The sequence below is a fragment of the Gobio gobio genome, assembly GCF_949357685.1.
Source record: "Gobio gobio genome assembly, chromosome: 10".
NCBI classification, from domain to species: domain Eukaryota; kingdom Metazoa; phylum Chordata; class Actinopteri; order Cypriniformes; family Gobionidae; genus Gobio; species Gobio gobio.
This window is the reverse complement of record NC_137116.1, coordinates 27,597,295-27,619,780: the sequence shown is the minus strand read 5'-3', so window position 1 is coordinate 27,619,780 and position 22,486 is coordinate 27,597,295. Positions and strand designations below refer to the sequence as shown.

The window sequence follows — 22,486 nt, the reverse complement described above, 5'->3', positions numbered from 1 at the left end:
TTTACAAAACATGGCTATACATTCATAAATTATTAATATAGTAACCTTTTATGAATGTTTTGTTAATTCAGTTATAAGTAATTTATAAATTATTAGTTAATACATTAATAAATTATTAATAAGTTGTATGCTATACTGCCTATATCCTTATATATAAGTGATGAATATTACTCTTTAGATTAGGGGATGCAGAAAGTGTTGTAAATGACTTGTATACACATGCAATGTAAAAGAGGTAACAAAGATCTACAATTTATATGCAACACATTTTCAAGTGATGAATGGTTTACACTTAGATAAGAGGATTCAGAAAGCTTTGTAAATGATTTATTAATGCGTTTACACATCGTCTATAACAGGTGTTGAACACTTAGTGTGTACTGCAGTGTAAGTGCTGTCTAGTGAGGGTATAGACTACTGTCTTCTCTGACACACTTTTTTGCTTTTAATAATTTATTTAATGACGTTTTGCATAATTAAAATAAGAACTATACATATTATGTTTAAGAAAATATATTTTTCTTAAAGGGTCACATCAGTGATTTAGCATTAAGCTTTGTATCAGTAGAAACCCCGTAGTATATTTGAATTATGGTACTTTCCCCCCTCATATCCCCCTGAGACGAGATAATTATGCATTTTGTTTCTGGGAAAAATCATCCGATGACGCATTTTTTGTCGTGTTGAGGCTAAAAATTACAGCCAGTAGAGGAGCTGTTCCGCATGTTTTCAACCCGCCCACAGGGGAGAGATCTCACTCTCAGAATGTAAATGCGCTCGGCCTCGGGCATTCATAACAATCAAGAGCAAAGTGAGTGTTTCAACTTTTCAATGAATTCCTATGAAAGTTTAGCTTTCAATATGCGATCAGAAAACGCGCCAGACTGGACACCCGCTGAGAATGACTGTCGCGTTTATCTCAGCTCTGCTCAGATCTTACTTCGCTCTTGTGCTGAATAAAAATCTGACTCCTGCTGCGTTTTTCCTGCGACTTTCGTTCGGCTCACTCACACTTTATTGAAAAAACACGTTCAGTTTTTAATTGTAGTGTTTATTCTCTAACTGAACAAAATTATTGTATTATTATGGAAAGAATATAGCGTTTCTCACTGAATGCGCTTCCTGATGCGCGTGTATGTATTTCACTGTCCCTGTGGACCAAAAGAAACAAACGCAGACGCACAACACAGTGACGGCGTTTGATCATAATAATATCATACAAGCGCAAACGTGTTCATGATCATATTCATAAATCCTCATTATTTATACCATTTTAGAGCGAATGTTCTGGCCGGCGAAAGTTTGTTGCATGTATGAATTAGATTATGAAAAATTAAGATGATTATGCTTTTCCTTTAATGCATCCTTTACGCAAATAATTTTTGAATTACTTTAACAAATATGGCAATTAACGACCCTGACAAAAATCTTTTTTCATTTAATCCCCATTCTTTGAATGCGCTGCGGAGAGATTCTGCTAAATTATCCGCCGTATGACTTTCTGGTGTGAATGCAGTCTGCAAGCACCTGCTCTTCAGCTCCCAATTTTTGTTAATGAAGTGTACAGTCAGACTCATAAACGGAGTCATGTTAACGCTGGACCACATATCGGTCGTGACGGAAAAGAAATCAAGGTCGTGTAGTTCCGCGATGATTTTCTCCTTGGTTTCGTTGAATAGCTGAGGAAATACAGTGTTTGAAAAGTATTTTTTGCTCGGAAGTTCGTATTGTTCATCAAACGACTGAAGCATTTCTCTGAAAGCAGGTTTATCTACAGTGCGGAGCGGCGCGTTCTCGACTACCAAAAATGTTGCCACATTTCTCGTTAATGTCTTCCATTTCTCACTTTCTCTTTTGTATTTGGCCATTTTTGAGAAAGCCTCTGCAATACCCAACTGACTAGCTGGGCGTTTGCGTTCAGAAGACACAAGTTTACGCGGCTGGATGACATGTCCGGAGATGACTGTGGAGATTCGAAGTGTTTGCCCATTTAACACTTATTTTTTTATCACAAAGCCTACAAATGGCTTCATCCAAATTATTTGGTTCACCTTTTTCATTCGGCACGAATCCAAAATATTCCCAGATCGGCGATGTAACATTTTGTTTTCCAACAAGCGCCATGGCTTAACTCCAGTGTGCTGAGTTATGCTGAAATACGCCAGTCTAGCGGAAACGCCATACATGGTAATGCAGCGGAGATTTGTGTATTAACATAAAACAATGTTATAAATTTGTATGTTAGGCTATAAATTACTGTCACAACTTTTGTTATTATTGTTTCACGTGTACAAAAAACTGCACTTTTTACTTATTTTGTTTATTCATTCACCTGGTATGTGACGTCACATAACCGCCGGTGGCACTTCACCACCGCGGTGGCTTTGCACCACCGCGGTGGTGCGGTGGTCATGACAACCGTCCCAGCCCTAGTATTTGACACATATTCAATAAAGTATCATGGTTATAATAGTTCACTAAAACCATTAAAAAAAATAATTACTTGAAATTAAAAAAATGTTAACTGAAAAAAAAAAAAAACTTATTTGAAGCTTTAGCTTTACCTGATATGGCCTACTAACTAAAACAGAAATACAAAGTTATAAAAACTATATAGATTTTTTTTAAAAACAAACAAAAAAGTGAATTGAGCTCTCTTTCGTGTATTTTTAATGTCAAAAACAAAATTATGTCAAAATTAAATGGAGCTTAAATGCTTAATGTATTACAATTTTAACTAAACTCATTAGATTTTATTCGACTAAAACTAGACTAAAACTAAAAACAATTCAGGTGACTAAAATATGACTAAAACTAAATGGCATTTTAGTCAAAAGACTATGACTAAAACTAAATCAAAATTAACACTGCTTTAGCGTCAACAAATAATACCTGTCGTGCGAATGACACACAAGTGTATATAGTGTAGGGGAATTTAGATAGGACCAGATATGATTAATTAAAACCAGTGGTCAGAGATGCAATAAATTGAAGAAAATGTTACAAAAGAATAGTTTCATCAGCAGAAGTCAACTTCAACACTTAGCAAGGAGTTTGTAGACCTGAGTTTCTATAGGCTCCATTTCTAGGCAACCTGGGTGCCAGTTGCTTTCCTCACAAAAGTCAGGACCTGTAAAAACGGGTACTAAAACACACACATCCTGATACACAGCTTCTTCAAGGTTGGAGATGGTCGATCTCTAGCTCTGATCAGGAAACCATACCAAAACTGATAAGATATACTTTCTCTCAGTAAGAGGTTCAGACAATATTTGTTATTGATTGAAGATGCAAAGTAAAATAATGTTTTAACTGTGAATTGGTCACGTAGGAGAGAGGCCTGAGTGACCCCAGTGACCTAGGCTGCCATGTAGAAGAGTACAGTAAATATGCTTTAATATGTGTTGGGTGCTTCTCAAAAAAAAAAAAAGGTCTGTTTCTAAAATTGCCTACCCTTAAATAGGGCACTATTTAAGGGGAAAGCCATTTGTAGTGGTGTCCAAAACCATAATAAACTGTATTGAGTGGACTCATTCAATTCATACGCTCAACAGTTAGAGAATACCCATAATGCACTGTGAGAGTTGCGCACTGAATGGATTCCTGCGTCTGACCATGGCGAGCGCAGCTGAATCATGCAGCCATACCTTTTTTCCAAACCACTGGTCCAATATTGCTACAGCGTAATATCATACAGGTATGAATTCCTTTTTAATTGATTATTCAATTGATTAATTAAGGTTTATACATAGTTTCTATGACAGAGTTCAAGATAAATCTTTATACTGTATCTTACTGGAGCTGCCAGTTTTATAAGTTTCAAATAATTATTAATCAGCAAGCACAAACTATGCAAATCGGCAGCTCTTCCAGCACACTCATTGTTCAAATTTGCTCACTCGTTTTCATTCACTCCCTCAAGAATGGATTACAGACACAGCGTTATAGCACAGGTTCTTGCTATAATTACTTAAATCTTATAAGCTTGAAGAAGTCATTCAAATAGTTTAATATTTAGAAGGATAAATATTGATTAATAACTTGATTAGCAACCACTCAAAGGATATATTTATATTGAAGCAGCAGTGGGTTCCGGATTCCACCCCTTCAATAACATATTTTTCTAATTGGCCAGTTCCAATAAGATATATTGTCAGTTTGCTTCCAACTCAATTGCAGTTGTTTCCTTTAATGAGGAAGAAAGTTCCAGCTGCAACTCCCAACAGTCCAAGAGTCAGACCTACTGCACAGTACACAGCTGGACCAACACTTGGGAGGGCAACATCAACATCTGGGGGGGAAATAAAAACATGAATAGGATATTGGAGGATGCGTAAAATGTGATTTTTAACAGAAAGAAAAGTTATTCATTCGATTTGAAAATGACACACCCCATGTTTTAGTCTGAGGTTGACCCTGGAGGGCTATGTGGTTGACCGTGCAGCTGTAAATGTCTCTTTCAGCAGGTGTAAACCTAAAAGTAGAGAAGACGTTGAAGGTACCATCTCCCCTTAGGCGGTACTGGCTTAAACTCGTGCCGTCTGTCACATTAACATTATTCTTAGTCCATGAGATGCTGAGAGATGGAGGATAGAAATCAGTCACATGACAGATGAGGGCGTTCTGAACACCCAGCTCCACATCATCCCTTGAATAGATGGATGTTTGAGGTGCATCTAGAAACAAAAATAATGGTAACACTTTATTTTACAGTTTGTTAATTGTAGTTAATGACTGTACATTATGCATAATTACATGCAACTAACCCAAAACTAACCCGAATCTTAATCCTAACCCTAAAGTAAGTACATGTATATTACTCTGTACCTAAATGTCTAATTACAGTGTAACACATACATTTTAAAATAAAGTGTAACCAAAACAATTATTTTAAATAATTCAAACAAATATAAGAATCACTGTAAACTTTTGAGACAAAACTTGATGGCATTGGATGCCCTTCATGCATCATAACGTAAATCATGAACTTGGTTTTGAATAAAATAAGTTTATAAGTAGCATAATTATTAAGTATTCACAACATGCCTTAACATTATGTTGTTATAACTGCATACCACTGACATTTAATGCATGTGTATGGGATATTAATTATTAATTAACCCCTTTATTAACAGCTACCATATCCCTATGTCAATTTGATGTTCATTCAAAAATGTACAATTTAATAGCATGCTTTAACGCCTTACCCATTTCTGGTGGTGGGCTCTTGAAAATGTTAGTCAAAAAGGCTACATCACTTTTGCATCCTTTCATTTCAATAACACTGGTTTCATAAAATTTTGGAAATTCAATAGGATCTCCAAAATCAGGTAATGTTACTACTCCTCTCTTCTGATTAAAGTCGGCATGCCACATTTCCTCTCCATCAACTCCATGCATATCCTCTCCATCTGTCTCAGAGCATCCATGAATTCCAAAATATTCATGTAATACTGAAATAGAATGAGCATAACAAAGTTAATTTACTATGAAATAGCTTTGACAATTATTTCACTTCTACTACTGCTACCACACCTCAAGACATTGTTTTATTTCTAGACATTAGTCAGGCATTTGTCAACAATCTTTTGACACATTTTTTACACATCTAATACCAAGCCTCCTAATTCCAAAACATCTGTGTGCGAGGGGTTCACATTTGTATTATTTTTGGATCTTTGAGAAAGGTATGAATTTTGATTCAAATTGTTAACTTGTTTTTAAATATTTTAAAAAATTTAAATATCGTGCAAACTTAAAAGGTGAAATTGATATATTATATAGACTCATTACATGCAAAGTGAGATATGTCAAGCCTTTATTTGTTATAATTTTGATGATTATGACTTACAGCTTATGAAAACCCCAAATTCAAAATCTCAGAAAATTTGATTACATTAAATCAATTAAAAAAAGGATTTTAAATACAGAAATGTCGGTCCTCTGAAAAGTATAATCATGCATATATACTCAGTACTTGGTTTGGGCCCCTTTTGCATGAATTACTGCCTCAATGCGGCAGACCAGGAAGCTTCAATAGCGGCCTTCATCTCTTCTGCATTGTTCGGTCTCATGTCTCTCATATTTAATGTAAACTAATAAAGCTGTTTTTATTTCCGTTCTACATTTATTGCTTTTGTTATTTTGAGTTTTGTTTTTTTCTTCTTTCGTTTAATTTTTGGGACGTCTGTCCTGTGTTTGAGTTGATAATTGAGCCAAAATACTTGGGAAAGGCCTTTTGGTCAGACTAGTTTTTATTTATTTTCTTTGTTTTAAGTTTGAAAAACATTTGTTCCCTCACATTGTACACCTGCAACGAGGATGCCATGCCATGATGTTTTAAGTGAAATTGAGTGTTATTTATTGTGTATTTTTTTTATTTAAATGCTCATTCTGTCCCTGTGATGTCCTATTATTTATTTATTTATTTAGTATTTAACTGCTTTATGTAGGCTCTTCATCAACTCATTGCATGTGCCTGTTATAATCTGAGAATGCATGAAATTTAAATAATCTCAATCATTTACAATCACTGTAAAAAACATTTTAGCTGCATAACTGGCAAATTAAGAATCAAGAATTGTATATACAGTAATCCAATAGACAACTACACATTAACATAAATAATATTAGACAAAGGAATTGAGGAAACTAAGGGAATATATATTGTGGCGGAGGGGGCGTGGTTTTGCGAGGTCTGTAGCGGGAGAGAGAGAGAGAGAGGAGCTGAGCGGTGAGTAAGTAAGTCAAGTGCAGATGAATAACACCTGTGTCTGATTGCAGTAATTGGTGTGGAGAGACTGCATATTAGCCGCAGCAGAGAGAGAGAGAGAGAGAGAGAGAGAGAGAGAGAGAGAGAGAGAGAGAGAGAGAGAGAGAGAGAGAGAGAGAGAGAGAGAGAGAGAATTGAATTTGAATTTTAACAAACCTTTATTACAAATAACCTAAACTAATACATTCAGTTCCTACCTACCAGAGTACAAAAATACACACATTCAATATATCAAATACCCAAATAAATAAAAATCATTCCAAAACATGTACAAACTGTAAACTTTCATCAATAATTTCACACAGAGCCCCCTTGTAACACCAAATAAATTCAAAAGACAGAAGATCTCCCATAGCCTTATAATACCGAAAGTCAATTAAAACTCTAGATTTTACTAGGTTAAGAAACACCAGTTGCAAATTAACACTTGAATTGCGTTCAATTTTTATTTTTCTAGTGTCATATATCGCCTTCTTCGCTTGACCCAGCAAAAAATTCAGTAATTGACAACAAAATCGACGTCTCCGGATGTATTTAAATCCACAAATAAATATTTCCAGAGAAAAAATCTCATCAAAACGACCAAATAACCTCTTTAAAACCTGAAACAATGGTAAAAGTCTGTTACAATACATAAAAGCATGAAATATGTTCTCCTTCTGAAAGCAAAAAGGACATTCATCGTTAATATCATGGTTTATGACTGAAACAAGTGCATTCACAGCAATCGCTCCATGGAGGATCCTCCATTGTAAGTCACCCACTTTTTTCTGCAACGGTGACTTATATAATGCTCGCCATTCTGGCTTGACGTCCTCCCCTAAATGGAGGGCAGAACGCCAAGGAGTGTCAACTCTTTTATGTAAAGCCATCTTATTCAGTGTTTTAACACAGTTTTTGTACAAAATCTTTCCAGACACAGGATTAGGACCCACTAGTGTCACCAAATTGGGCCGTAAAAAAACACCTTCACATTCTTCAAAATCAGTCAATAAAAACAAATCAGGAAAAAAGTCATTACAATCTGGAGTAATTAACCCTTGAGTGTAATCTTCCAGCAATTTGACTTCTTCCGACGTAAGTGCTGACTTCCATTTTTGAAGTAGTTTTGCTGTTATGCGTTTCGAAATTAACCCCAAATGTCTGGCGACCGCATCAACATTCTCAAAGTCCAGTCCAGCCAGTTTAAATAATTGTCCAAGCGTTAATACTCCAGCATTCAGAAGAAGATCACAAATAGCAGGGAGTGTTTTTTCCTTCGATAGGTCCAAGCGCGATCCATAAACCAGAGGTTCTTGTAGCAACCAATGCAGAGAGGTCATAAAGCTGGGTCTCTGCACCTTGAACAATGACCAAACTTTAAATAAGTTCTGATAAAAAGTGGGCAGCTTAGACAAGTCCATCTTTTGCGGATTCAACCAAAACAAAGATCTCTCAAAGTCTAGACCTCTGAAATCTCGCAAAATAATACAAGCAGCATATTTCCAGTTTGAATCCACTGGTCCAGTCAACAGCCTTTGAGCAAACTGAAGCCTAAAGGCTGCTATTCTGCTCTGTATATGCATTAAACCATGCCCTCCTTCTTCTTTGGGTAAATACAGAACAGCTTTCAACACCCAATGCATCCTATCCCAAAAAAAGTCAACTAAAATAGATTGTAACCTTGGCAGTAAATCTCGTGGAGGATCCACACAATTAAGTCGATGCCATAAAGCAGATGAAACTAAATTGTTTATGATCAATACTCGACCTTTATACGACATTTTAGGGAGCAAAAACTTTCATTTATTAAGGCCACCTTTAAACTTCTCCACAAACCCTTCAAAATTCTTCTTCATAAACATTTCATCCCCTAAAAACACTCCCAAATAGTGTATGCCTTCCTTGGTCCAGGATAAACCTTCTGGAAGTTTTGGTTCCATATTGGCCCAACTTCCAACCAATATTGCTTCACTCTTGGACCAGTTTACTTTTGTGGCAGATATTTTTTTGAAATTTTCCAGGATCTCCAACAGGATATTTACATCTCTCTGACCATTAATTAAAATAACAACGTCGTCAGCATATGCTGATAACTTAAAAACATTCGTACAACATGGGACATGTAATCCAGACACTTGTGCTCTTAATTTATGTAAGAGGGGCTCTATAGCCAAAGTATACAGCATTCCAGACAAAGCACAGCCTTGTCTGATACCTCTAAAAACTTTAAAAGGGGCACACAAATTTCCATTAATTTTTAAAATACTTTCGACATCATTGTACAACACTTTAATCAAGGAAATAAAATCATTGCAAAAACCAAAAGCTGTTAAAACATTCCATAAATACATGTGTTCCACTCTGTCGAAAGCTTTTTCTTGGTCGATGGACATAAGGCCAAAGTCCAGTTTTAGGTTTTTACCTATATCTAAAATATCCCTAATAAAAGAAATATTATGAAAAATTTGTCTCCCTGGAACACAATACGTCTGATTGGGATGAATAATTTGACTTATAACTTCACTCAATCTACTAGCCAAAACTTTAGAGAGTAATTTGTAATCCGTACACAGCAAGCTCACAGGTCTCCAATTTTTTATCTCATTTAGATCACCTTTCTTCGGCAATAATGTGAGAATGCTTCTTCTACAACTTAGAGGCAGTTGCCCATCGACCAAACTTTCATTTATTACCTGCAATAAATCTGGGCCCACTTCTGCCCAAAACGTCTTATAGAATTCAACTGGTAGCCCGTCTATTCCAGGTGCTTTACTACCTTCCATACTTTGAAGTGCCTTTTCTAATTCCTCTAAAGTGACAGCTGTACTAAGTTCAACATTTACTTCTTCAGATACTTGAGGCAGATTTTCAAAAAAACTCTCATCCTGCATATCATCATGTATTAATTCACTCGCATATAATTTTCCATAAAAACTAACTGCCCTGTTTCTGATTTCAGAAGGCTCGGACAACATATCTCCAGTCTCAGAACGTAAAGTGTGTATAAGTCTTTTTTGCCCATTCTTCTTCTCTAAATTAAAGAAGAATTTAGAAGGTGCATCCATCAACTCTATGTTCTGAAATCTTGACCTGACGAGAGCTCCTTGTGCAGTTACATCTAACAAGTCATTTAAAAAATTATTTTTCTCTTTAAAACTCTTGATAGCAGTCAAGTCTCCAACGACATCAGCAAGTTCTTGCAATTCTTTTAATTCTTTTTCTAACATTTCAATTGCACCTTTTCTTTCTCGTGTAGCATTAAAGGTATAATGTTGGCACAGCTGTCTAACTTGTGTTTTTGCAAAGTCCCACCACTGCTGTACAGACTGAAAGGAAGATTTTTTAGATCTAAAATCAATCCAAAACTCTTTAAAAATACCTTTAAAAGAAAGATCACATAACAGATTGTTATTCAAGTGCCAATAAGCACTTTTCGGCTTAATTGAACCCACGGTCACATTACATTTTACTAGACTATGGTCAGAAAAACCAACTGGGATAATAGAACATCCCCTAAAATAATTAAGTTGATGTTTGTATCCATAAAACCTATCTAACCTCGCTAGAGATACCAACTTATCTTGAACATGCGTCCACGTATACTGCCTTTGCGTAAAATGAAAATTCTTCCACACATCAGCAATCTCATTAGAATTAATCAATTCAATGAGTCTCTTTCGTGATGGCATGTGGGGCTCAACATGATTTCTATCTGTTAAGTGTTCCGTACAATTAAAATCCCCCCTAAAATTAAAACATCCTCTGTGTTACAATTTACTAATACATGATTTAAAGTATCTAAAAAACACATTCTTTCAATTGCTCTGGTAGGAACATACACAGAAATAAATACAAAAAAACTATTCTCAAACTGGGCTCTGACTTTTAACAGTCTGCCCTTTAAAATCTCATCTACTTGATATGAACAAGGAATGAAACTCTTGGAAAATAAAATAGCAACACCTCCACTGGTGGAGCTCAAATGACTTAAAATAGACAATCCATCAAATTCTCTTGCCCAATCACACGCATTTATCTCATCACTATGAGTCTCTTGAGCAAATAAAACATGCATTTTTTTCTGTCTAATTGTTTCAAAAAGGTGAAACCGCTTTTTTCCTTCTCTTGCCCCATTCATATTCAAAGAAGCAATACATATTTCTCCCATAAATGAGGAAAGAAAAAAGCAAATTAGACTCAACAAACACAAACCCAAACACATGTGCTTTTCATTTTTCATTGCAACTATTGGACTCTGGTTGAGCATTAAACTTGGCAAGTATTTTCTTTAGACAATATATTTCCTGATTGCTAAAACACCCTTCACTCCTATATACTCTTGCTTTATCAATAAACTGCATCACATCAGGAAAATGCTCTTCAATACGAACTTTTCTCGCATTCTTAGTTGCCTTCAAAAAGGATTTAATGTCATCTGAACTATAGTTCCTATTCGAAAAACCACTTAGCGGCAAACTGCACGCCACACTACATTCCGAAAAATCACTTTCACTTTCTGTGTCCGTTTGACTTAAATCACAACCCGAAACTTTTTTTGCTTGCTGATCTGAAGGACGTTGTTGTAGCCTTCGCTTCAGTGGCGTTTTAAAAGCACAATCGTCTAACTCAGTCTCCATCACACTTTCAAGCTCAACAGAAGGTTTGTCTACAGTGTCTACAACACGGTCTCTATTCTCCACTTCATTATCCTCACCCACAGTAACCGTCATACCTTCATCTTCCTCAGAGCGATCTGCCCGCTCTACATCCACTGTCACTGTGATAGCCGGCGCCGGCTCCGCTGTCGGCACTGAACTCGGTCCAGGCACCTCATCAACCGCAACTATCCCAGCTACATTCCGATTTATATTTACAATATTTCCATCCTCTAAAGCCTGTAACGGTCTCTCATTTTACTTGTTCCGACTACCTGGACACGCACGGATCATATGCCCCATTTCGCCACAGTTAAAGCACTTCATGTTGTTTGTAGTGGCGAAAATTACATAATTAAACTCCTCATGCCGAAAATTTAAGGACAAATCCAGTTCATCAATGTTATCTTGCAGGATCATGTAAACATAACGCCTAAAAGACACTACATGTTTCAAGAGAGGAGACTTAGTACCAATCGGAATCATCTTTATAGGTGAAACTGTTTTACCATAACGGGCAAGCAATCCAATCAACACTTCATTTGGGATGAATGGTGGCACATTTGATAACGTCACCTTTTTAGAAGGTGTAGACAATGGAAGCACTTGTGTAAAGATGCCGTTAATCACTATGCCGCTTTGTACTAACTGATTTGCTAAATCCACTGTTTTTACAAATACAACAACAGCGCTGTTCATGCGGGACGCTGATACAATATTCTCATGTCCAACCGCTTCTCCCACCGCTAAACTGCATCCCTCCACACCAGCGACTGAATCTATTTTTACACCATGACGCCTTGTCAGAGAATTGAAACTCCCGCTGCCTGGGGTGGCCATGCTCCCAACACAGGAGCCGACACCCCGTCTGACACAACACTCACTTCCCTACTTCACAAATGAATAAAAATACAAAACAATAAACAACTAACAAAAACCAAGCAAAAAGAAAAAAAGATAGAGAAGTATAGACCTCACACAGCAGCCAAACGCTCGCTCACACTCGCTCCACCCACTCACCCGCACATGCGCACACAGAGAGAGAGAGAGAGAGAGAGAGAGAGAGAGAGAGAGACTTTTGACTTTTAAACAGCAATTTATTCTACCATTAAAAACCTTTTAACATACAAAAAAAAACATCACGTTTTAAAAAAAACTTTACCAGTTAAAAAATATATCTTCACCTTCTATAAAAATCGTCTCGGGTTATGAATATAACCCTTGTTCCCCGAGAAGGGGAACGAGACACTGCGTCATCGTGAAGACACTTTGGGGAACGCCCCTCGCGTTAAGCGTCTGAAGAAACAGTAGAATCAGCCCAATCCGATTGGTGTTGCGTGATGACGTCGTATGTGACGGCATACCCGGAAGATACAAAGAGACGTCTGAACGAAACAGAGATAGCGTTCTTTGCGATGAAGCGAGCGCTCTGATGATTGGGTGGACACGAGACGCAGTGTCTCGTTCCCCTTCTCGGGGAACAAGGGTTATAGTCATAACCCGAGACGTTCCCCTTCGAGGGAACTCGAACTGCGTCATCGTGACGACACTTTGGGGAACGAGTACCAACTATCCCGCACCAATCATACCCACCCCAGTGTGAAGCTGGAACCAGGCACAACTAGGGGGCGAGCACTCTCGCGCCAGGCGTCTCAGGGAGATGCAGACTATAAAAACGAATGAAGGTGTGAGGAGTGGCCCACCCAGCTGCCTCGCAGATGTCTAGCATAGAGGCCCCAGAAAGGAGGGCTACCGAGGAGGCCATGCTCCTGGTAGAATGGGCCCTCACGGCTAAGGGTGGAGGCAGGTTGCGCACCCGATAAGCCATGGCTATAGCCTGGACAATCCAGTTACTAATCGTCTGCTTTGACGCAGGCAGCCCTTTCTTGGGTGAACCAAAACACACCAACAGCTGGTCTGACTTTCTCCACTGAGCAGACTTCTCCAGATAAATCCTCAATGCCCGCACGGGGCAGAGGAGGTGAAGTCTGCTCTCTTCCGCCGTCATGTGAGGTGGAGGATGGAATGCCTGGAGAACCACTGACCTTGCCCTGTTAGATGGCACCTTGGGCACGTAGCCCTGGCTGGGATGCAAGATGGCTTTAACCATGCCAGGGGCAAACTCCAGGCAAGTCGTCCCCCAAGGCCTGGAGGTCCCCCACTCTCCTCAGAGAAGTGATGGCAAGGAGAAAAGCCACCTTGAAGGTCAGTATTCTCGCCTCAGCCGACTCCAGCGGCTCAAAGGGGGCCTCAGCCAGCCCCTCGAGCACCACTGCCAGGTCCCAGGTTGGGACCCTGGAATGAGCCGCAGGCCTCATCCTCCGAGCCCCACGGAGGAAACGTACAACCAGATGGTGCCTTCCCAACGTCGCATCACCTAAAGGTGCGTGGAAAGCCCCAATGGCAGCCACATACACCTTAAGTGTGGACGGGGAAAGACCGGCGGAGAAGCCGTCTTGAAGGAACTCCAGCACTGAAGCCACTGGGCAGTTAACTGGGTTCACCTGCCGCTCTCTACACCAAGTGGAAAATACATTCCACTTTAGGCTGTACAACCTCCTGGTGGATGGAGCTCTGGAACTGAGTAGGGTCTCCACGACACCTGCCGACAGGCCCTCTGCTAGGAACTGAGCCCCCTCAGGGGCCAGACCCAGAGATCCCATACCTCTGGCCGTGGGTAGAAAATCGTACCCCCGGCCTGAGACAGCAGATCCCTCCTCAGAGGGACCTGCCATGGGGGACCGTCCAGCAGGTCGATGATGTCGGAGAACCATACCCGAGTGGGCCACCGGGGTGCTACTAAGAGAAGGCTGACGCCCTCCCGGCGGACACGTTCCAGAACTCCCGGGAGCAGAGCAATCGGGGGAAAAGCGTACAGACGCAGCCTCGGCCACGTCTGTGCCATGGCATCCAGCCCCAGAGGGGCCGGATGAGTGAGGGAGAACCACAGCGGGCAGTGGGACGTCTCTCGAGACGCAAATAGATCCACTTCCACCGGGCCCAGCCGCTCGCACATAGCCTCCACCACCTCGGGGTGGAGCCGCCATTCCCCGGGCCTCAGCCCCTGCCTCGACAGGATGTCTGCTCCCTGATTTTGGTCCCCGGGAATGTACATCGCCCTGAGGGATGACAACTTCCCCTGGGACCACAGAAGGACCTGATGCGCCAGTCTGCAAAGAGGGCGCGACCTCAGGCCCCCTGGTGGTTCAGATACGATACTGCCGACATGCTGTCGGATCGTATCAGGACATGGTGGCCGCGGAGGTCCGGGAGAAAGCTCCTCAGAGCCTTGTAGACCGCCAGCATTTCCAGGCAATTGATATGCCAGGAAGAATGCCGGGTCCCCCACAGACCCCTGGAAAAGCGGCCTTCCATGACCGCGCCCCAACCAGTGAGGGAAGCGTCTGTTGAAACGGACTTCCGGCAACACGACACTCCCAACACCGGCCCCTGGGACAGGAACCAAGGTTTCTTCCACATGACGAGGGAACGAAGGCATCTGCGCGTTACCCTGATCATGCGGAAAGGATTCCCCCTGGGGGAAAACCCCTTGGTTCTCAGCCACCACTGGAGGGGTCTCATGTAGAGCAGACCGAACGGAATCACGTTGGCTGCTGCTGCCATGAGACCCAGCAGTCTCTGAAACTGCTTCACAGTGAGGCTGCGGCCCAGTTTCACTCTCGAGACCATCGCCAGTATGGACTCCACGCGTGCGGGGGACAGTCGTGCCCGCATCAGCGTCGAATCCCATACAACCCCCAGGAACATAGTCCTCTGGGAGGGCGTCAACACGCTCTTCTTCGTGTTGAGTCTGAGACCCAAGCACCTTATGTGGGCTAGAACGACATCTCGATGTCGAACCGCCATATCGTACGACTGAGCCAAAATCAGCCAGTCGTCGATATAATTGAGTATACGGATGCCCTGGAGTCTCAACGGAGCCAGTGCTGCATCCATACACTTCGTGAAGGTGCGAGGGGAGAGAGCTAGGCCGAACGGAAGAACCCGATACTGGTACGCTTCGCCCCCGAAAGCGAACCGCAGGAACTTCCTGTGAGCTGGAAGGATGGAGATATGGAAGTATGCGTCCTTCAGATCTATCGTGACGAACCAGTCCTCGAACTGGATCTGAGTCACGATGGCTGGAATTGTGAGCATCCTGAACCTGTATCTCCTCAGAGACCGGTTCAGGTGCCTGAGATCTAGAATTGGACGCAACCCCCCATCCTTCTTGGGAACTATGAAGTACCGGCTGTAGAACCCGGACTCCCTGTCTGGTGGAGGAATATTCTCTATAGCCTCCTTGACCAGCAGAGAGCGTACTTCTTGCTCCATCACCCGCACCTGCTCGGGACTGACCACAGTTCGAACCACCCCGTTGAATTTCGGGGGAGGGAAACCGAACTGCAGTCTGTAACCCCGTTCCACAGTACGCAGGGCCCACGCAGATATACCCGGAAGGCATGTCCATGCGCCGAGATAATCTACTAAGGGAGCTAGCCTCTCGAGGCCAGCCTCGGGTGTTATTCGAGCCTCTACCCCAACGCCCTGAAGCGGCTGACCGGCAGGGTGTCGTCGGGGAAGAGGTCCGTGAGGCGCACGCGGCTGCTGAACTGTCGCAAGTCCTAATGGAGGCGACTGGTTCAGTGCGTCTTGGACGGCGGGAGCGCAGCAACGATTCCCCGAGAGTCCCAGAGTGGAAACGACCTCGATCGCTCCACCCTGTGGGGGACGACTCTCAGCGGTCCTGCCGAAGCTAGGACCGCTTGGGAGCCTTCTTAGCCTGGATGACGTCCCTCAGGTCGCTCTTAGGCTGAGAAGGCTTCCTGCGAGAGCGCCGCCTCCTTTGCCAAGCTCCCTCGGGAGGGGCGCGGGAGGCGACACTCTGCCTCTGCACATCGCGGTGCGATGAGCTGGATGAGGGTCCGGGCTGCCAACCCGGGCCTGCTCTAACTGCAGAGCCCGAGCGGCGAGGGAAGAACTTCTGGAAGGCGGCTGACTGCTTCCTCGCCTCCTGAAACCTCTCGACGACAGTATCCACTGCCCCGCCGAAGAGGCCAGAAGGTGAGATCGGAGCATCAAGGAGAAAATGTTTCTCGCTCTCCTTGATTCCCGACAGCGTCAGCCAACGCATACCATTCCAGCCCACAGCGCGAGCCGTCTCTTTGGTAATGCGGAGAGACAAATCCGTTGCCTTCCTGAGCTCAGTGAAGTCATCCGGAGATGGTCCCTCGCCCTCATCCAGCTCTTTGAGGAGGTCGGCTTGGTATGCCTGCAGGACCGCCATGGTGTGCAGACAACCAGCAGCTCGACCTGCCGCACCAAAAGCCCTGCCGACTAACTTGGACGTGTCGCGGCAAGGTTTAGTGGGCAGCGACGGAGCCTTCAATGATGCAGCGGCCCCGGGTGAGAGGTGGCTCGCAAGCGCCTCTTCCACCTGTGGCAACGCTGCATACCCCAACTCAGCCGTCCCCAGCACATTAGCAAAATCGAGTGCTGGGGGATTAGCTACACGGGCTGAGAAGGGTTTTTCCCACGATCTACACAACTCGTTATGCAGATCGGGGAAAAAAGGAAGACCCCGCCGTGGAGGTTGAACCCGACGCCTGAAAAAGCGTTCATCCAGCTTAGATGGTGGCTGGATGTCCACTATTTCTTGTGGCCAATCCAAACTCAGTTTGGCCACAGCGCGGGTTAAAACCTCCACCAGCTCCTCAACAGCGGATGCGTGGGGTGGCGAAAGCCCCACATCATCCACCTCGATCCTCAAATTGTCTGATTCCTCAGAATCAGACAGCCTGAGAACCGGATCCTCCGCCCCGCGGGAAGAAGCCACATCGCGGGCTTCCACACGGGGCGGGAGGATATCAGAATCTTCAGAGGAGGATAGGGAGGATGCCTCAGCAGTCCCATATCCTCTTGACAGATCCCGCTGTGAGCCCCACGATCTACGGCGCCGCGCTGCCTCAACAGACGCAGGCCCAGAACCGCGGGGCTCACGAGGCTGACCGGTCTCCTCAAAGACGGCCAGCCGCGAGCGCAGCACCCTCAGCGGCAGCAGTTCACAATCACCGCAAGCCGCCCCCTCAAGAGCGGCTTGGGCGTGCTGCACGCCGAGACACTGCACACAAAGCTGATGTGTGTCCGTGCCCGTAATGTAGCGCGGACACGGGTGCACACACAGCCTGAAACGCTCGCTCGCCATAATATATATATAATGCTTGCTTTCACGTTGCAACAACACCTTCAGATCGAACAAACAGAGCGCTCACGCTGAAGAGCAAAAAAGCTTTCGTTCAGACGTCTCTTTGTATCTTCCGGGTATGCCGTCACATACGACGTCATCACGCAACACCAATCGGATTGGGCTGATTCTACTGTTTCTTCAGACGCTTAACGCGAGGGGCGTTCCCCAAAGTGTCGTCACGATGACGCAGTTCGAGTTCCCTCGAAGGGGAACAACCCTTTGTTTACACACCATTTCTTCTCAAACATTAGGAGATTGCTATTCATTTTATTAAATTCATATTCTAATCTAATTCTAGACTCAACCAAAGCCTTAAATATATTTATCATATTTACTTCTTGCCCTTCCATTTCAATTTTATAAGCCTTCCAAATGGCTAATTTTGCTTGACCAACCAAGAAATTTGATAAAGTACAGAATTCCCATTTATCGCGAGAATATTTGCACCCATAAATGAACATTGTTTTTGAAAAAATGATTCCTAAACTACCCAAAATTCTATCCAAAATATTGAAAAGCGGGGATAATTTACAACATTCACAAAAAACATGAAAAACAGTATCAGTTTCATTACACAAAGTACAAAGTGCTGAAACTGAATAGTTACATTTAAACAAAAACACTTTAGTTGGTAATGCACAATGCAGAATCCGCCACTGTAAATCCCCAGATCTCTTTGGAAGGGGGTTTTTATACAATATCCGCCAGGAAGGGGATTTATTCCCTGACTCTGAGAAATGACTTCTCCATTTTGTGTCTCTCCTCTCTCTTAACTGCCCAACAAAGAAAGACTTTACACAAACATTATATAGATTTAGTTTGTTCACTACAGAAAAAGGAAGACTTTGTAAACCTTTAAAAGATAGCAAACTGTTCACATTAGCACCACTTTCATTCCAAACTTGGTCTACCTGTGGAGTTATATTCACTTCTGGAAAAAGAACATTAATATAGTCATTACCAGACATAAACTTGGTTATATATTCCTCTAAAGCTGTTGGAAAAGAACTTTTCAAATTCTTCAATATATTTCCAACTATTCTTTCTGATCTACCTCCAATCTTTGTTGTAAGAAAAGGTACAGAAAACCACTCTCTATTTGTCAAATCAAACATATTTCCAACCTTAGTTACCCCAGCTGAAACAAGATTAGAAATATCAATGTTGGAAATGGTACACTTTTGGGAAAACCAAGGATTATGAAGAAGTGGTTCATCAAAGCCAAAATGTTCTTTTCGCTCCAACTTAAAAACACTCCAAGCTTTAAAAACCGATCCATAAAACTTGATACCAAACATATCCTTTACAACTTTTCCAGAAATCAAAAACATTTCTTTATCAAATTTCATCTTGTTTTCCCCCCTTAAAATAGCAAGACCAAAACTGATCCATGGTACAGAGTCAGATGAGTAGAGCAGTTTTTGGGCAGTTTGTAACCTCATGGTTTTCACCTTGGAGGCTAAATGAATTAATCCTTGACCACCCTCAATAACAGGAAGACAAAGTACTCCAGGGGGGAGCCAATAATGGCCACCCCAAAAAAAGTCCATAAAAGCTTTTTGAAGCTGTGACAGAATCTCTTCAGGAGGGTCCAGCACTGTTAGACGATGCCACAGCATTGAGGCGGCTAGATTGTTCACTACTAACACTCTGCCTCTGAAAGATAGCTGGGCTTGAATCCATTTCCATCTCAGAAGCTTGCCTGTCACTTTTTCTATAAGTCCTTCCCAGTTTTTTGCCATGTACTGCTCAGTCCCAAAAAACAATCCAAGTATCTTAGCACCTTCTTTATTCCATAGGCGCTGATGTGGAAGATGAGGTGGATTCTGATTCAACCAATGACCTAGCAACAAAGTCTCCGTTTTTTCCCAATTGACCCGTGCAGAAGAAGCATTCTGGAAGACATTAAGACATGAAGTTAGATTTTTAACATCGTCTTCAGATCGAATGATCACGGTGATGTCATCAGCATAAGCTGTTAGTTTCACTGCTGGAGAATTTGAGAGGCAAGATGACGCCAATCCTTGCAGTTTCTCTCTCAACATCTTCAGCATCGGCTCAATGGAAATGATGTACAAGAGGCCAGATAAACTGCACCCCTGTCTCACTCCTCTACGGACAGAAAAAGGCCTCGTCAAATTCCCATTGATTTTCAGCATACTATAAACGTCCTTATACAGAAGCCTTATCCATGAAATAAAACCTTTCCCAAAGCCAAAGCCTTCAAGAGTTTTGACCAGATATACATGATCAACTTTGTCGAAGGCTTTTTCCTGGTCCAAACACACAAGACCAAGATCAAGTTTGTGCAGTTCAGTTAAGTGCAACATGTCTCGCACAAGAAAAAGATTGTCAAATATAGATCGCTTTGGTACACAATAAGACTGATCTTCATGGATAATAGATGCTATACATTCCTTGAGACGATTTGTCAGCGCCTTGGATAATATTTTATAATCAGTTCCCAAAAGAGAGACTGGGCGCCAGTTCTTTAATAAACCAAGATCTCCTTTCTTGGGTAAAAGAGTCACTACAGCTCTTCTGCAACTGAGGGGTAAGACTTTCAATTCAGAACTTTCAAGAAACACAGCATACAGATCCTGTCCAATAAGAGACCAGAAAGCTTTATAAAATTCAGAGGTCAATCCATCCAACCCTGGTGATTTTCCTGGAGATTGCTGCTGAACAGCCATGGTTAACTCTTGAAAAGACAACGGCTTGTCCAGTTCAGCTCTATCTTCTTTTTCAAGATGTGGAAGTCCTTCTATAAGCTGATTAGTTGCTTCTAGGTCACAAGGTTGTCCAGTATACAAATCCTCATAAAAAAGTAAAGCTTGTGAAATTATTTCTTTCTTTCCCGTTATCTGTTTTCCATTTGACAATTTAAGATGATTTATATTCTTCTTTTCTCTTATATTCTTCTCCAATGAAAAAAAGAAAGTAGTTGAAGAATCCATACTGTTTGACTGAAGATATTTTCCCCGTATAAATGCACTATGAGTTCTTTCTTCATACAAATTCTTCAAAATCAAGTTATACTCTTTTAGCCTTTTTGCTGTTTCCGTCTCTTCACCCTCACTGATGGAACTGCTTAACTTGAGGATTTGCTGTTCCAGAAACTGGACCTTTTCTTTCAGTTCATTCACTCGATTGCTTGTATATTGTTGGCAGAAGATCTGAATCTGTATTTTTCCAATATCCCACCACTGGCTTAACGTTTTATAATATAACTTTCTCTCTCTCCACTCTCCCCAAAAAAGATGGAAAAATTTTACGAAAGATTTGTCTTGTAATAATCTATTATTAAAACGCCATATTTTATGGTAGGAAGTCCTCTGTGTTGTTGTCATAGTTACCGCAATGTAATGATGATCAGAAAATGATGTTGGCGAAATGTTACTATTAAAAAATCTTCCTCTCTTATTCATTTGAACATAAAATCTATCAAGTCGTACACCAGAAACTGTGTTAGAATTTATCTTCAGCCACGTATATTGTTTATCAAAAGGAAAAGCTTCCCTCCATATATCCACAAGATTATGATACTGAACAACGGTTTTGAGAGTTTTGGCTGAATTCTGATGCGGTTCGACATGATTCCGATCCATAGTATAATCAAGAGTACAATTAAAATCAACAGCTAAAAATATTATACTATTTTGCGGAATTGTTAAAATAACCTCTTTTAATTTTTTAAAAAAAGAAACTCTTTCTACACCATCGTTTGGGGCATAAATATTTATAAGAGAAAAAGACAACTCGTATAACTTAATATCGATCATTTGCATTCTGCCAGGTATAATTTCTTGAACTCTATCATCTTTAATTTGTACATCTGGAGAAATAAGAACTGCGACTCCCGCACTTACATTTGAACCATGGCTAAGAAAAGCTTTACCTTTCCACTCACTTAACCATTGCACCTGATTATCCACATCTGTGTGTGTTTCTTGCAGAAAAACTACACTCGCTTTTTTCCAATTCAAAAAATCAAACAAAGCAAACCTTTTTTCAGCACCACGACATCCATTCACATTCAAAGATCCAAAGTTTATGGATGCCATGATACTGACTATTAAACACCAAGGCAAAAGGCATCTAAACACAGGTTCAATCCTTCTTTGCATTAGCTTTTATCATGCCCTTTACCTTTGTTACTATTTTCTTGAGACGATATCGCTTCTGTCTACTAAGTTCTTCAAAGGTTGCCTTGTTCACTGCAGTTTTACACGACACCAAAAAGCGCTTCAAATCTGGGAAAAATTTCACAATTTGTGGTTTGCGAGCTCCTTTGGTTTCATCTAGAAAGGCATTAATTTGCTGTACTGTATACAATCTAGAGCCCAGCGACTCTGTTCTTTCAGAATCGTCCATATCAGAAAGACTGCCTATACTCTCAAGATCATTTTCTGAATCATTTTCAAAACACGCATGTTCTGAACTCATAGTTGACATCTGAGTATTGCCATCATCAGCTGCCTCAGCTTCATCTGCGTCAGTGTTCTCTATTGCTGTTTGCTCTTTTTCTGATCGTTTGTCATGTTCATTAACCGTCAGATCGGATTTCTCTCCACCAGGCACGTGCAGAGGGGGGGGCTTTGGGTGCTCGAGCCCCTGCCCTTTTTCAAAATGAATCAAAAGTGCCCCTCTCAGACAAATATCAATGATAATATTGTGGTTAATAAAACGAAATAAATGTGATTATTATAACATGACAATGTATACAATAGTAACGAAAGGCTCAAAAGTCGGACAATTTCTGTTGAGGCGTTGCTATAACGCGTTGCTATAACGCGTTGCTATAACGCGTTGCTATAACGCGTTGCTATG

The 22,486-nt window shown here is 41.6% G+C and overlaps 1 protein-coding gene across 1 annotated transcript in view; it reads right to left on the bottom strand.

Annotated features, from left to right (window-relative positions):
• Nucleotides 1-3,685: 3,685 nt before the first annotated feature.
• Nucleotides 3,686-22,486, bottom strand: part of LOC307132462 (H-2 class II histocompatibility antigen, A-D alpha chain-like) — a 29,622-nt gene continuing 10,821 nt past the window's right edge. Inside the window, exons 2-4 of the mRNA XM_079826798.1 lie at nucleotides 5,208-5,453; nucleotides 4,392-4,676; nucleotides 3,686-4,291 (exon numbers count right to left, since the gene is read on the bottom strand). Of these exons, the coding sequence (XP_079682924.1) occupies nucleotides 4,170-4,291; nucleotides 4,392-4,676; nucleotides 5,208-5,453 (653 nt within the window). The 3' untranslated portion in view covers nucleotides 3,686-4,169. The remainder of the gene's footprint in view (nucleotides 4,292-4,391; nucleotides 4,677-5,207; nucleotides 5,454-22,486) is intronic.